This window comes from Thunnus thynnus, chromosome 9, assembly GCF_963924715.1.
Source record: "Thunnus thynnus chromosome 9, fThuThy2.1, whole genome shotgun sequence".
Classification (NCBI taxonomy): domain Eukaryota; kingdom Metazoa; phylum Chordata; class Actinopteri; order Scombriformes; family Scombridae; genus Thunnus; species Thunnus thynnus.
In genome coordinates, this window is record NC_089525.1 from 27,429,054 (window position 1) to 27,445,924 (window position 16,871).

Below are 16,871 nucleotides of genomic sequence, written 5' to 3' on the forward strand. Positions count from 1 at the left end.
CATCTCTTTTCAAAAGGAACATGTTCATGTTTTGATATCAAAGCCAAATGTGTTGTCCTTCAAATCAATGTTGCACAAACTTTATATGTAATATTTATGATTTGCTTGTGGTAATCTTTAGAAACATCCCGAAAAAGAAGAAAAAAAACAACTTTTGACTAGTTGAACATAGTGTTTGGTTGAAAAGAATACAGTATATATTTTCTATTTTTACTTATTTTCACTATGAAAATAAAGTGAACTTAATTTGTTTTTGTCCTCTATGCTGCCACTGCCCATGCTACTGTTAATTTTACAGTTCTGATGCAGAAATCCCTCTTAAAGTTGGACCTCTTGGACTGTCCTTGGACTGTTTATAGAGCTATAATTTATAAGATTTTCTTTTGTGCTCTGAGGGTCTAAACAGAATAAGTAATGGATAAGAGATTAGAAAATCTACTTTTGTTACATATTTCTTACTTGCATTTGAAGGTAGGTATGATTATTTCTTTCTAATTCCTCTGAGACTTGTGTAATAAAGGCCTAAATAAATAATCAAAGTTAAACTTCAGCACTCATGCACTAGAAAGTGAGGCACAAATGCCCAAAGAACAGTGAAACAGTGAAAAGCAGATGGTGCTAATTGTTCTTATAAATAGTTTAAATCAAGCCCCAGGTGTCTAGACTGAGTACCATTGAGGACCACACACAGATAATAAAAAATAGGGAGGCACACCACCCATAAATGAACACTGTATAAATTACAAGCACTTTTGTGGGAAAATCCTCAAGGGTTCTTTTTTTTTGCTAAAAAAGCACTCCAATATATGCTTATTTATACATGCACACAGAGAGATGGGGCTACTGGGACAAATTCAATCAAAACTATATAATAATTTTGATAACATGGTGTGCATTCACCCCCAGCCTTTAGAGTCTCACCTTGTATTTTTGGGATCAATGAACCAAATGTAAACAGCTTCTTTTTTATTTCTGTTGGTTGGTCATCATATTGGCCAATATATTAAACATGGTTGTGACTGTTGTGAACACAAACTGGAGAGAATTGATAATACTGTAATGCTGACAGACACAAAGAGTGACCTGAAACATACTCTGCAAAGAATCAACAGAACACAAATTTAACAAATGAAACATATAGACACTTAAAATAATCACCTTGTGTCTAGCTTTCTGCATAATATATAATGTTGGTAATGTGGGTCAAGTAAGCAGCTTTTAACAAATAAGTGTAGTAGTGTGATTTTATCAACCTGGTTGTTGTTTGAAGTAGATGTTCTAATTAAGCACGAATTAATAACAAGCCCCAAAGTGATGGTTGTTAAGTTTCCTGAGTAGAAACTCCCACAATTCAACAATGGATGTTGGGTGTTATCACCCAGAGATCAAGTCAACACTCCTCTATAAGACATCCATCAGTCCATCAGGAAATCTCTTAACAAAGAGGAAAACAAACTACACATTAGATTTAAAAAAAAAAGAAAGAATATGAAAAATGACAACAAAAGATCAAGACAGTGGCATTTAAGCCAGATTAGATTAAAATCATATCAGAAGTAGTGGTAGAAAACCTCATCATGTTTACAAGATTCAAGGGCACGCTGACAAAAAATGGATGAAATTAAAGTATGGGTTGACCTCACCAATGTCCGGTGTCCTACGCATCTCTTAGTAGTACTATGCCGTCATCATCATGATGACTATGCTGCAGATCATTGTTTTATGGATGATGGCCCGTTTACATGGCTGAGAGGAGGAAAAGGATAGTGACGAGTGCCAGACGTAAACAGCCTAGTACAAAAACTGGACAAGAAGTTACAAAATCTTTCCCTTCCCTATTTGCAATTATTAGACTAAAGTATGCGATGCTATTTATGGATTTTGTGTATGTTTAGAAACTTACAACTGAGCTTTTGTATTTCATGAAATGCCACTTTTATTGACCAAGAGTATCAGTGGTCATGATAAAAATATTAAAAATGGAAAGAAAACATGCATTTTTTTACTCTTTAGGTGTATGGGCTTCTTGAGAAGCTCTTAACCTTTCAGAAGGGGGCTGTTAATTTACAATATATCTAGTGTTTTTTTGAACTATCTCACAAACATGTAACAGGCCTCCAATTTACCTAAACTACATGTGTTTGGACTTTGGGAGGAAACCCACAAAATATATAATGGCAACATGCCTGACCAGCATCCCCACTTCCCTGCCTGACCAGTTGGGTTCAAACCCATGTCCTTCCAGATGGGAGGGGACAATGCTAAACACTTACAGCACGCCCCAATTCTGCATTTTGAATTTTTGGCAGTGGGGCTAGATTTGTATTTGTGACTTTTAGTTGCTTTTGAGAAACATGTCTTCAAGATAAAGAAGGTAGGCTGCTCAGGAAGCTTATATAGCTTATAACAAACCTCACTTGTGATAGGAGCTGCGATATAAGTTTATAACCAATGACTTACCAGCTAATTTAGGTGACATGTTGGGGGTTCAGTGTTTTGTGACTTGACAGAAGTTAGGGTTGTGAATAAACAAACCGAACCAGCAGCCTTTAAAATTAGACCACTGTAGCTACACATCCTTGTCAAACAGCTCAAGCAATAGCTGCTCCAGGCCATGTCCTTCAGTAATATTAACTCTCCTCATCATCTACAGTGACTTTTCACCCTCACTTTCCCATTGAAACCATGTTACACAGTAGATCTCAATATATTTTGTGAAACATGATTGCAAGTTCCCATAACCTTGCCTTTTGATCAAAAAGGAAGAAAAATACATCTGAAAGCTACTGACAACTTTAGATTCTAGGGCAGCTAAAGTATGTTTATTCCTCAAGAAAACTGGACATTTTGTATAAGTGTGAAATGCACAGTAAGTGTCTTTACTCTGAAAACAATGAGACTACAGATTTTCGAAATTTGTAGGTGGGGAGTTTTGATTCACCTTGACATAACAATTCACACTCATCATATTTCTTTCTGAACCTAATTTCATGTGTATTAATACTAGTTATGCTCTTCCTTCTCCTATGCATCCTTCCTGCTGACTGTATGAGAAGAGCTATTCCTGCAAGCGGAGACACAAAGAATGATGAGACCATTGTGCTCTGAAATTTCCCTTACCATATCAGTTTTTAACAAATGGGCCAGTTCCACTCCCTACAGCTACTATGTCATACATCTACCCTGTTTTTCTAATGCATCTGTCTTCATTCAGCTATAATAAGGGAGGCAAATGGTGCCATGTATTTGGTGATATGACTATCATTAGCAGATGATGGTGTCACAAAGGAAAGCAGGAAAAATCAATGAAAAGAAAGGGACAACATCTTTGTTACACTGTAATGCCCCTGCACTGATTTAGGGAGGCTATGTTCCGTTACTCAAAGTTTTCCAATGATCAAATTTAGTCAAACTCGCTCAAACATTGATTTGTCCACTAAAAAGAGACAGATAAATGCTCATTGTCATTGCTCCAGACAATAGACCTTTTCAGAGTCACCTATTAAAATATGGCAAAGTGAGTCATGAAGGTACTATTCATTCTTCTTCTAAAAAGTAATTTATTGCATGCTTTCAAGTACTGTAGAGCCATCAACATGGCCTTGTATTTCTCCATTCTCTGCATCATGTCAAACTATAATTCTCTTACTGACCACTGAAAATGCCACAATGATGACTGGTATTGAGCTTATGCAAGGCTCAGCGTGTTGCTGTCTTAGCATTTTTTCTTTTATGTAATGGCTTGTTTGCCCTTATTTTGTCTCTTTCTTGACTGTGATAAGGCTTTTGTCATAAATATTCATTTTGAAAGTAAGAGACACTCAAAAATGTGTGATAACATGTAAGCTTGTTTTTATAGTCACACAGCTTGTGTAGTGTTTATGTGTGTGTGGTGTTCTTAGTTACAAAAAAACCCAATCTGATCCTGCATCAACTGATCTGATACACAGGAGATGAGCACATAATCTGGATAGATTGAACTGGAACGTTAATCTTCTCTGCCATGAGTGCAACAGAATTCAACAGGAACATTTACCAGTTGCTACAGCATTAAGATTCAAAATTCAGAATAATGTTTTCACAAAAAAAGGTTTACCTTTCAGTATCTCGTAACACAAAAAGGTTATAGAGCTTGTAAAAGCCACCCGCCTTTTTAACCAAAACTACAAGTTGCAGCTAATATTCCTAAAAAAGTGGATTTATTTTAGTTTAGGTTTTGTTGAGTTGGTCTAAGAGCAATCAATGTGGTGATAAGAGCAAAACCTTTAATCCACAAAGCAGATCATGATGTTCATTGAATCTAACTTCAGAGTCGACTGGCACCAAGACCCTGCAGCTGACAATGGTTTGGACGTCCTTGCAAACTTAATGATCCACAGGTCTAGATTTTAATGAGGAGCTTGTTCTTTGGCACTGCTGTCTATGACAATGCCAGGTCTCGTACAGAGGTCACAGCTTTAATGGCGCCACAGAGTCATTAAAAGAAAGCAAGAACGCACAGGAGGTTCTGAAGCCCTTTACTGTACACAAGCTGATCTCACTGGAGTGCCTCTCTGGTGGGAAAGATGCAGACACATCGTTAAGGTAGAAGGTCTCTAGAGGCGGGAGGCTATGATGCTTCATGAGCATGTTTTTCTTGGCAGAGCCCAGGGGAGTCGTCCACAAAGAGTTTGCTCTACTGAGATACCAGGGACGCATCGAACAACAAAAGCACTGTAGTTCAACAAGGCCTACTTTTATACACACTGCCTAATTACAGATGTTAATTATTGCTGTGCCACATGTGTGCTTAGTTTGGTGCAAAATATAAAATGTAACTGTGCTATACAGTGGTAAAATAACACATTTCAAAAAAGGCTGTTTAATTTGTCTTTGCTTTGCAGAGATAAACACACCAAATTAAAACAATGACATCATCACATCATATACATCCATTGTGTCTGAGCAAATTTTAGATCATGAGCACAAACACAACATTTCACCATTAACTGATTACTAAATGAAAACAATACTTTATTTCAACATTATGTGAAAAAAACAAACAAAGATTACACAGTTGACATTATGTAGGATGCTGTTAATACTTCCAATTTACACTGACAATGATTCAGTCTTCATATTGTATCATTGTGTCTCCACCACATATGTTGTTGATTCTTGCATATAAAAATGTCAAATTGCTATTTTAAGAGGGTTATGTACCAGACTATGGTCAGGACCAGTAACTCTTTGGTTGTCGGGCAGCTGGCCAGCTTAGCCATTTTCCCTTGTTTCCTGTCTTTGTGCTAAGTTAAGTCAGCCAGCTGCTGGCAGCAGCATAATTTTTATTGAATAGACATGAGAGTGGTATCGATCTACTCATCTGACTCAACAAAATAAGCAAATACGCACATTTCCCAAAATAAACATAGTGAAATTTGAACATTTGAGAAACTGTGATGGGCATGTTTTCACAATTTTTGCCATTTTTTACATGAAATAATTAATGGAAGATTAATAATGAAAATAATCATTATTCGCAGCCCTACATGCTACACTGTTGCTCTGACATTAATTGTTTGTTAAGTCTATGCTGTCTTATTTCATTATTTACAAACATTTACTATATTAATAACTAGTATAGCAAATAGGTTTACTTAAGTAAGTCTAGTTCCTTCTGAAAAACATGAGGTGGCTTGTGCACCCGTATCATCAGGGATGCAAAGGGGTAAAGGGAGTGGCAGGTGCAGTGATACGATCTGACGGAGTAAGAGAGAGTTAACCCTTTGTGGATGAGAAATTGCTCAGGGAAAGGACATTTCTGATTTTGCATAATCACTGAGCGGGAAAAATCAATACGGGATGACATTGATGGGAACATGTCTCTCACAACCCCCTTGAAACCTACACCTGTGGTTGAAATATATTACGCATAGAGTTGGCCATCAACCATCCAGTGCATATTTATTTAGAAGTCAGTCAGTCACAGGGTCTAATCCATCTACTGCCTTGTGTAATTAAACTGGCTTGGATGGCACTTGGCTCCACTATTACGATCAAGAATAAATATTACCATCCAGGAACAATTCCTCTCCTGTATACAATCATATAGTTTAAGCCAATAAGAGGACATTGTTTTATTTTTCAAGCCACAGTACATGGTAACTGTCAAACATGTATCCTTAAAGGTTATAAAATCATTACAGATATATACTGTTGAAATCAAGTGTTGTTTCTCGTTTTACCCATTACACACTTTTTTTTTGTGCGGATTACACAAACAATAAATAACGTGTTAATAAGTGAGCTTTACAGGTGCTAGTAGGCAGATTTGGCTCAGATAGGCCAGGCTAGCTGTTTCACCTGTATCCAGTCTTTGTGCTAAGCTAAGTTAGCTTAGCTTATTAACTAAGTTAGCAGTTTTGTATTTAGTGTACAGACATGAGAGTGGTATCAATCTACTCATCTAACTCTTGACAAGAAAGCAAATAATTATATTTCCAAAAATGTCTAACTTTTAGTAGTGGCTAAAGTTTATTGTTTGAACCCTGCCAGTGAATTAGACCTGAAACTATTAGTCGATTGACATATTTGAGATTTAAGTAATATATTAAGTAATTTGCAGTTGCCTTTCTCTGTTTTTATGACAATAAACTGAAAATGTTTGAGTTTGGGACTGTTGGTTGACCAAAACAAGCAATCTGTTGAACTTGCTAAGGTATACTGATATTTTATAGATCAAACTATGATTTGAGAAAATAATAGGCAGTTTAATCAGTGACTAAAATAATCGTTAGTTGCAGCCCTATTGTAAATAGCTGACTCATGATGATGATTCTCGTAAGCTTGGAAGGCCAAAGGCGCAGAGGCATAGCAACGAGGATGCAGGTGATATACAATACTTAAGCAGCTGCAATTAGATTGTAATTATGAAAGTGAAAGTGCTATTCTACGTTCTGAGACGTAAGTCATTAATCACATTTTGGGTGTGATTCCCAAGCTATTCCTGATTGAAAGCATTATTGTAATAAAAAATAATGCATATACTGTACATTACAACAGACAGTACCTGTCCCACTCATTGACTGTATATAAAGATGGACATTATGACAGCTCCCCAAAGTGAAGCCAAAACATTCCGATCACCCCCTGGTGGCTGGCTGCAGTATAGGTCATAAATCCCACCACTTCCACCACTTTCTGTCATTTTAGTTGCCATTAGTCTTATCATGCTGATGTTTGTCCAAGTGCTCATTTTTCTGATAAGTTGGTTTTATCTAGTTATTTGATGATACAAAAAGGGGGTGTGACGTCATTATTGACAGCTGTGACAATCGCTCTTAAAACTCTGTCAGGCAGTGGGATGGCTGAGGGGGTATGTCCTGCAAACTGTCATCCCGCTGCCCGACTCTACTGAGCAGACTCTGACTCCAAATGACATCACACAAGCAAGATGGCAGCTCCCCGAAAGGAGGAACTTTGTCTTCACTTTTGCATAACGGTAGGAAGTGGAGACATGTTGTCCATATTTATATACAGTCAATGGTCCCCTTACAGGCATATTAAGCATTGAACTACATCTTGTTGGAGACAGAATGCTCACTATACTTATTTCACATTTAAGTCATATGGCTATCTAAGGACTTGTTCAGTAAGACTGAAAAATTTTCTGACTCATAAACGTATGTTTGTTTTTCAAAACATATTTTCAGGCATTTTAATATATTGTATTTTTAGATTCAGTGTAACTGAAAAGCAAGGTCCCAGCTGGAAGTTATCTAATTGCACTAGATGATCTTTCATGTACCTAAGCATTTAGACAGAAGTTAAGAAGTAGTAAAACAAAGGATGTGTCCTCCCCTAAAATGTCCAAACCAGTGTATTCTGCGATTACATGAAGTCTGCAAAAGGCCTTTGTAATGCAACCATATCAACTCATGTCCATGTTGAAACAAAGCTCATGTAAAACTTTGATCCATATTCCCCAACAGCACGATGCAGTAGCTCCATAAATGATGCCGTGCAGTTGTACAGTGAGTTGTAAATAAAAAATTGAGAAGATCAGGCACAGAAGGTTTATTGGGAGCCAAATGTCTGAAGGTTTTCTAAATGTATGATCTCCCAGATAATTGGATGTGCTGAATGCACTGAAACCACTTGCTTGATGTGCCGCAACCTTATCCTTAATTGTCTCCGCTCGTGGCAATTGCCTGCTGCAGAAATGGCTCGCCTTCATGCACACATTGCCCTCCGTAGATTGGACAGGCTTTTGTGCACCACTTAATTTTCAATCAGATCCGATCCTGGCTAAGTTGCCATGCAGTGCGAGGGGAAAATGGGGGTCACATGCTCTCCCCAGTGCTAATGAGAAGCTTCAGTCAACACATGGCTGTCATTTTTTATCCAGTCTTCCATAGCAGATAAGAGGCACAGAGAAGGTCTGGCTGACAAGGCCTGTCCATTTCCAACATAGAATCATCCAACTGAGACCAGAACCAATAGTGGCTAAACTTCTTTGCATATGGGTGTCAGTTCAAAAATAATCATTTCCTACATTTCTAAGTTTAAGCTTACCCAGGGGACTAATTGTCTGTCTATCAAATTAATAAGCAGAATCTTTTCAGTGATCATGAGATGGCCTTGACTTGTTTGCTGATAATATGTGGTCTCATTAAGACATCACTATGACATTTGAATAAAGTACTGTAGATAATGGTGCAATCTCATAGCTTTTGTAAAAAAAAAAAAAAAAAAAACACCACGATAATCTCACTTTCCAAATAGTATGTTAAATGCATATTTGCATGCATTTATGCATAAATTCTAAATTGCTAGCAATATCATACAGTGCCAAAGAAAACCCTGAATATAATAAATTAATTATGTAAATATACTAATAGAAATGTCTTGGCATATCTCTAACACATTGTTTTCAGAGTATTTGCATTTCAAGATATTCTGTTTTTGATCAGGGGTAGCATGGTAGAAGAATGGAGGATTTTGCTTGAAGTTTAGATCAGCTAAGCAGATGTGTGTCTAAAATAGGATGACAGGCACATCACTAATTAAAACTATGTTTACACTGATTGTTCACCACCAATTGCTATTGGTTGATAAATGATTGAAATAGACCATCGGTGACCGGCTGATAGCCATTTCATTAGCTTCTTTATATCTAAAAATACAGAGAGTATGAGCCAATTTGTGGCAGTCAGCAGAGCGTTAGTAGCACAGGCATGTCATCCATCTGGCATTGACAGTTCATTTATAGCACTGTGTTTTGAATTTAACAGCCTATTGTCATAGATTACAGCCAGTTTAAAATATTGGACAGAAGGAAGACCTTATGCTCTGCAATGACAAGCTTTTCATGCACTGCCAGTGGCAATAACTGAGTGAGTGCCACAGCATTAAAGGACGGGTTCACAAGTTTTAAGTCTTTCTTAAAACAATAGTTAGGAGCCCAAATGAAATATTGAAATAGGGTTTTTCTTTCCATAATCATTCCTCCTGTTCATACTGACCATTAGAAGATGCCTTCATTATGTACTTACAATGTAAGTGATGGGGGCCAAAATCCACAGTCCTCCTTCTGTGCAAAAATGTATTTAACAGTTTATCTGAAGCTAATATGAAGCTTTAGCCATAAAAATGAGTCAAATCAAGAAGATATCTTTCATCCTTACAGTCTTTTTAGTGTCAAAGTCCCTCTTTTTGTTACGATACTTCCACCGCAGCTCAACAGGGAAACACTATCTGAGGAAACACAAAGAGGGAATATTATGCTAAAAAGACTGTAAATGTGTGATATGACTAACTCAGACTACTGAAGCCCCATATAAGCTTCAGGAAAATTTTTAGAGCATTTTTGCACAAAAAGACTGTGTGGACACACTGTGAATTTTGGCCCCCATCACTTACATTGAAAGTGCATTTGAGAACAGGAGGAATGATTAAAGTGAGGAAAACCTCTTTCAGTGTTCATATGGGCACCTTATTGTTGTTTTAAGACTTGAAAAATTGTGAACCTATCCTTTGAATTGAATGTTTGGATAAAATTTAACATTCTAGAGATCTTTACATTGCAAAATTGCTTTGGAAAGATAAAACTTGATCAGCCATATAAACCTAATAAAATACTTTTGAATATATTCCACCCAGTGTTGTGGTTAACAGATTGAGGACTCAACCTACTTGCAAAGAAATTACAATCTTTCTATTGACAGATTCAGATTAAAAAATCTTTTCAACTAGAAAGAGCTCATGTGTCCGCAAGGGCTAGACAACCCTTTTAATTTTCTAAGGACAGAAAATGTTTAGAAAGTTTATTGTGCATCTGGTTTCAGATTGGCAACAACATGCACATAGTGATTTACTATCATGCTGATTGGCTGATGGCAGTCATATTTGAAAAAAAAAACCCTAAATCCTATATTTATATATATATTTCATGGAAGACAGACTTATGACCATTGCGACAGGAACATTCAAATTTATAATTTTGGTCCCACTATGTTCTGGGGACAGTGTTGTCATGCTGTTTTTGTAGTGTTTTCCTGTTTTATTAATATTACAAAATTACAAATAGACTGTCAAAAATATATATATAATTTTGCTTTAGCACCACTTATAGGTGGAATGCGGTCAAATTTTTCAGGATCACATGGGCATGTATAATCTAAATTTGGTTAAATCTGTACAATGAATTCAAGAGCAATATCAATTTATGTGAAATAATTTACCAACCAGTTATGGTTCAACATATCAAAACACACACAATAAAAAAATATAACTGTAAAAATATTCCATCTACACAATTCATCCTATCTCCAAATTCTATGGAGATTGGATTGAAATGTGTAGAAGGGTTCATCCAAGTAATCTGGAAAAATAAACTGCTTCTAATCAGTGGTGTAACGGAGCGTAGTTGATCGGTGATCCGTACAGATCGCCTCCCGTGGTTTGGCATGTACATGAACTGCAAATTAACTGCAAAATTTAATGTCTCATTGGAGACAAAGTAAACAAACTGCTGTAAGTACAAGTCATGGACAGACAGCGTGTTGCTAACAGGGATTTTGAAAAGTAATGACCAAACCAGCATCTAACAGGTCTGAAGTGACATCTGCAGGTATGTTTACATGCTGTTTAATGTGGTGCGGCTGAGCAGCTAATTAGCTATCTAGCTGCTAACTGACGTTAGCGGTTCACTTTTCCCTGGTTAATGTTTATTTGGTGGCTCATTCAGCAAGCTGCAGGACAAGACGTGTGTTCATGTTTGTAAGTTATCATCAAGTTTTGATGATATGGACACAGGTTATTGTTTCTTTCACTACCATGTTTAAGGGAAGAAGGTATCATGCCTCATATTGCACTTTAACTTAACAATTGAGTATTGAATATTTTATATATTTTAAGATTTTGGATATCTTAAATGTTGTTTTCATTTAAACCCATGGGCAAAAGTTCCTTGCTTTAAGTGTTTTAAGAATAAATGGAAAGCAGAGTGATTTTTGTCTCCGTATTTTTTTTTTTTTTGCTGGTTCGAAAAATGATCCGATCCATGACTCAAAACCATGATATGATCCAAACCGTGAGATTTGTGATCCGTTGCACCCCTACTTCTAAGCATCACAGTTCACCAATTATGAGCCAGAACATAACTTGCCTGACAAAATGGCAGTATTGTTATTGTTCCAGATCCAAACTAAAAACTAATCTCTTGCTCCGTGGCCCATGGCCTGTTTTTTCATCAAATTTAATTGAAATATGTTCAGTAGATGTCCTAGTAACTAACTCAAGCAAACAGAGAGAAAATGGTACCGAAAACATTACTTCCTTGGCAGAGGTTACCAATATTAAACTGAAGGAAATTCATTATTATGCTGTGATAATGAGTATATATCTCCATATTGCTAGGTAAATGGAACCCATTACCTGGAGGACAAATAATCAAGTGACACATTTAACATACCATTGAGGGTACATTCCATTTTACCCACTAATAACCCTTGAATCATAATTACATCTGGATTAGGTTGTAAGCTCTATTACATTTGCTCAATTATCCATTTCCTCTGATTGCCACAGTGCCTTTTGTAGTTACATCAAAGAACAAATTATCTGTAGCTGTGTGATATCCAGGTAGTCCCTCTGTTTTCCTATGTTAAGATTTAACTAAACTGTAAACAACATTTCAAAATGTGTGATTTTATTCTTGAATATTTGAAAGTGCTAAGAAGAAAACAATGCCTTCAGCAGAGATTACTAATCACTTCAACAGGTTCCCGTGTCCTTTCCCTAGAGCTCTCATCCAATGAGAAATTGATTACATATCAGTCACAGTAAAAAGAAAAACTGTCTGGACTGTGCGAGGGATGAGATGAGAGAAAAAAGGTGGGCTGGTGTTTTTTTATTCCTTCTTTTGGCTCCTGTTGATCTGATATTGATTGTCTGACATTGGTCAAATATCCCACTCTGCATTGCAGATAGATGCTGATTGGGTGTAGATGGGGTGGGAAGGGGTAGTCTGACAGGACAGGGCACATGAGAGAGTGTGATTAGGACTGTTACCCACCAGGGATGTATCATTGATCTGAATGCCTTTTTCTGTGATTGGAATGAAACAGATGGTTTGATTGTTAACACTGGCCTACCTACACACAGGCTGCTCTTAACGTATGCCAAGTCGTGCGGCTGCTGTTATAAGATGGTTTGTATGTTGGCATTTGTGTGGTGTAGGGAATTGTTGTAAAAGCTTGTACATGTTTCCCTCCTGCAGCTTAGCTTTGTTCATCCCTGAATTGAGCATTTCAGTGGTGGAAGAACGCATACTCGGTAAGAGGGATGTGCTGTTTGTTTTTGTTTGTTTTGGCTTTACAATCTGAGGATGTTTCCCCCAAAACTCTCTGTAAGGAGGACCACAGAGAGTTTCTTATGCAACAGTATATAGATCCAAAGCCATTCTCAGTCTTCTATGAAGTTACTTTTCAAAGTTAACAAGTGAGCTGAGAAACCCTGTCGAATCAATGCAGAGACTCAGTCAATTGTTCATAATTGTTATGAATATGCTGTCCGTGAGCAGTTTGTAACTATTCCCCTTCGCCCTGAATGGATAGATGCAGTCAGGAGCTGGTACTCCACTGATGTCTAGCTTTAGACAAGGCTACTTTCCTTTTACAAAAGGGGAAGTAGCCTCGTTTCCATGGACTATATTGGTGTATTTATACAATCAGTGGGAGAGAGCAGTCAACCTTCTCTGGGGAAATATGAGCACTACGGCACTTCCACCTGCTCCTGCCTCTAAGCTGAACTGTGCATTTCAGAGAGAGCTATATGACTGGTTTCAGATTGTGTCCTTTGTTCTTTATGTTGCATTCACTCTGCAATGTTATACATTACTGTATTTGTCAATATTTCTTGCCATTAGTTCTTGTATATTCTCAAGAGTGTCTTGTGAAGCTACATGGTATCTAAGGTGTTCTGTTGCACAGGTATGTGCTCTCATTGGCTTGTATTTTGACATTAAATATTTAGATGTGCAGTACATGCACATGCGCAGGGTACATGTGCATCTAATTCAGAATGGTAATTGTTTTGCAGTGAACATTAGAGATACCCCACCTAATTACAACACTGCTTTTCATGTTTTTCCCTGTATACTACTCCCACATGGATTCATCAACATCATTATTTTCTCTATGACAAGATAAAAATGCAGATGCCAAAACCCAGAGTGGATCCCCTATTACTATGAACAGTTTAACCAGCAAGAACCATGTGCTGTTCAACAAGGGTGAATTATAATGCATAGTCTTATGTCAGGAAAAAAAAAACTGTTATCTGATTTCTTAGAAATAGTTCGGCATTCTGGGAAAATGCTGAGAGGACTGATACCACTCTCATATTTGTCTGTTGGATACAATACTACAGCCGGTATTCTGTTAGCTTAGCTTAGCATAAAGACTGGAAACAGGAGTAAACACCTAGCCCGGCTCAGTCCGAACAAAAACAAATACGCTTTTACCAACACCTTTAAAGCTCAGTCAACACAACAGTTAGCTATTTTACTGGGACTTATGTGCCAAACTATTCCTTGGCTATGAACAGCAACTTCCTGGAGTCTCTGCTGTTTGCCTGGCAACCACTTAATTACTGAGCTTTAGAGGTTCTCATAACAGATTTTGTTTCCTACAGACAGAACGAGGCTTGCTGTTTCAGCTCCTTGTGCTAAACTAAACTAATCTGCTGTTGTTTGTAGCTTGATAGCCAGATACGTATGAGAGTGGTTTCAATCTTCTTGCCATTTTGTGAAATAACATATTTGCGTTTTGGTGGAGAACTATTTCTTTAAGCCCACAGTCCCTCAAGTAAAATCAACAAAAGCCACTGCCTCTCAGAGCCAATCCTATATTTTGGGTGTTGTTTCTGCCAAATCTGCAAAATACGACATAGTCAACAATTTATGTGTTTTTCTTTGTTTCTGTCAACAAGCCAAAATGGAGACCTTCACTACTTTACCAACCAAGTAGCAGAAGATTAGAAGAGAACTTCCAAATGATGTTTGTCATCTGCCACAGAGGATGGTGGAGTAGGCAGGCTTAGCAGCCAGCATTTAGCTGGTGGTAATTTTCCACCCTGCTCAAGTCTCTTGCTAACAGATATTTTTGTTATTTCACTTTTTCTAAGTTGAAAAGGTCTTCTTAATTTACTTTAATTTCCTCATTCCTGTAGGTCATAAGTAACCTAAATACAGTCCTATGTGGTTCAACGGGTCGGGCATAGCACCAACACTGCCCAGGGCTAAGCATTGTGTCCCATGGGGGTACCTATAGTAAAACTGCATAGATGAAAGCATCCCTGATATCATATTCAGTACATTATGTAGGTCATTTTCCTTCACTCCAGTAAAAATATACCACCAGAAAAGAGTGAACAGCTTATGGATAACTTTACATGTTGTCAAAATCGCAAACACTTTTTTAGCGAGCATCCTGGTGCAGAAATTACATTCAGACATAATTTTGCAGAAACTTGCTTCTAATGTACATACTGTGGGTGTATTAAATTACATTTTTATCTTAACATTTTTAGTGCCCATCACAGTGGGAATCAGACTCAATTAAATCAAATCCCACAGGGCACAGAGACCTCGCTTAAAGTACATCACAAAGGGTACGATGCAAGACATACAACATCCAGTGGACCACACACATCTTTCATTAGAAAATGTTCATATGGGTTCTTACCTTTGTAGAAGCACTCCTCACTGTGCATGATGGTAATCCTGTGTCCTCTAAGACAAGAGGCCCGGTGGAGCTCACAATGGTTCTGGTACAGCTTCCCATCTGAACCACACACGGGTTTATAGTGCGGTTTACAGTGATCCAAGCACTTACACTCCCCTTGGCCAGTCTCATGGTTGACCACACAGTGACGCCCCAAGCCACAGTACTTATGTTCACATGGACCTGGATAGCCATTGTGCCCCATAAAACCTGAGCAAATGCACAGAAAAAAAGAAAAGACAGGTTACTTTTTTTGTCTGACCACAATCTCGATCTATATGTGTATCTGCCAAAACAGATGGTAAGCCTGGGTGTAAGCTCCTGTCAGAGCCTGGATCTCATTTAGGCTTATTTAATGTCAGCCCTCTCCACCCTCAGGAATTCACCATCAATACTGGATTTTCTTGGCTGGATCACAGAGGCCAGCACTATTAACGCGGAAATCTGTGAATGAGTGTTGAAGTTACACCACTGGTCGTCCAATGGTGTAACTTCATCAGTCACCACGGCTGAGTGTCGCCTCTTCTTGTATCCGTCGTTTCAAATGAAAAGCCATCTAGCATTACATACACAGTCCAGCCATACACTAGGTTTTGACCTAGTCTTATTCTCAACTCACAAAGTGTCAGTCAAATCCATAAATTCACAACAAAGTTCACAGTAAAGTGCCTTGAGTGGGAGTGATTAAAAAAGTCAGTTAATTTCAACCTAAAATGAAACACAAAACAAAACATCCCCTGTTCTGTCATTTCATATCTGCATGTGCAGAGACAATGCTGTAAGTATATTTTAATCAAATTACTCTGAAATTAACTAAGCTGTTTTATTGTTACAATTTGCACTAGAGGTAACTGTCACAAACATAACAGTGTAAGAAAGAGACGGACAGTAATTTACAAAGATTCTGTCTGTATGCTTGCACGTTGACATGATAAAAACTATGTTTATGCAAAAAAGCAGAATATAAATAGAAGTATAAATACCAATGTAAATATAAATATAAATTTGAGTGTAAATGAACTATGTGTGTGTATTAACAGGATATACTTATATGTGCAGTTAATAAAAAAAATAAAATCTATATACATCTACACAGTGCAGGATAAACAAAAACAGCGTACACAATATGAACTTGAATGAGATATGCAGGTGAAGTGGAGTTGGTATGTTTATATATATAAAATAATAATAATAATAATAATAGAAATAATATAACCTTGCCCTCTTTCACTGTGTTTTTCATGGTTTATGTCATATGGACAATAGATGCACTGCCTGACAAAAGCCTGATTTTATTTAAAGTATGCTAGTGGTTTTATTAATGTTATTCATTTGCAGAAAACAGCCATACAATCATAAAGTCTATAACACAACATAACAGCTGGGGAGCAAAGCATCTAGAGGATGATACATACAGAGTTAGCATTATTCGATGAGCAGAGCAGAGGTTCATAAGCTTTGTGTCGGGACCCCTTAAGGGATCACAAGATAAATCTGTTTGAAAAATGATCAAAAGATAAGAATTAAAAAAAAATGCTACACAAAATTAAGCTTATATTTTTCAGATTTCTCTCCAATCCCTGATTTTTCCCTTGAGCAATATTG

The 16,871-nt window shown here is 37.3% G+C and overlaps 1 protein-coding gene across 1 annotated transcript in view; it reads right to left on the minus strand.

Moving 5' to 3' along the window:
* Positions 1–16,871, minus strand: part of fstl5 (follistatin-like 5) — a 178,020-nt gene that overhangs the window by 104,877 nt on the left and 56,272 nt on the right. Inside the window, exon 4 of the mRNA XM_067599913.1 lies at positions 15,228–15,476. Coding sequence (XP_067456014.1) covers positions 15,228–15,476 — 249 coding nt within the window. The remainder of the gene's footprint in view (positions 1–15,227; positions 15,477–16,871) is intronic.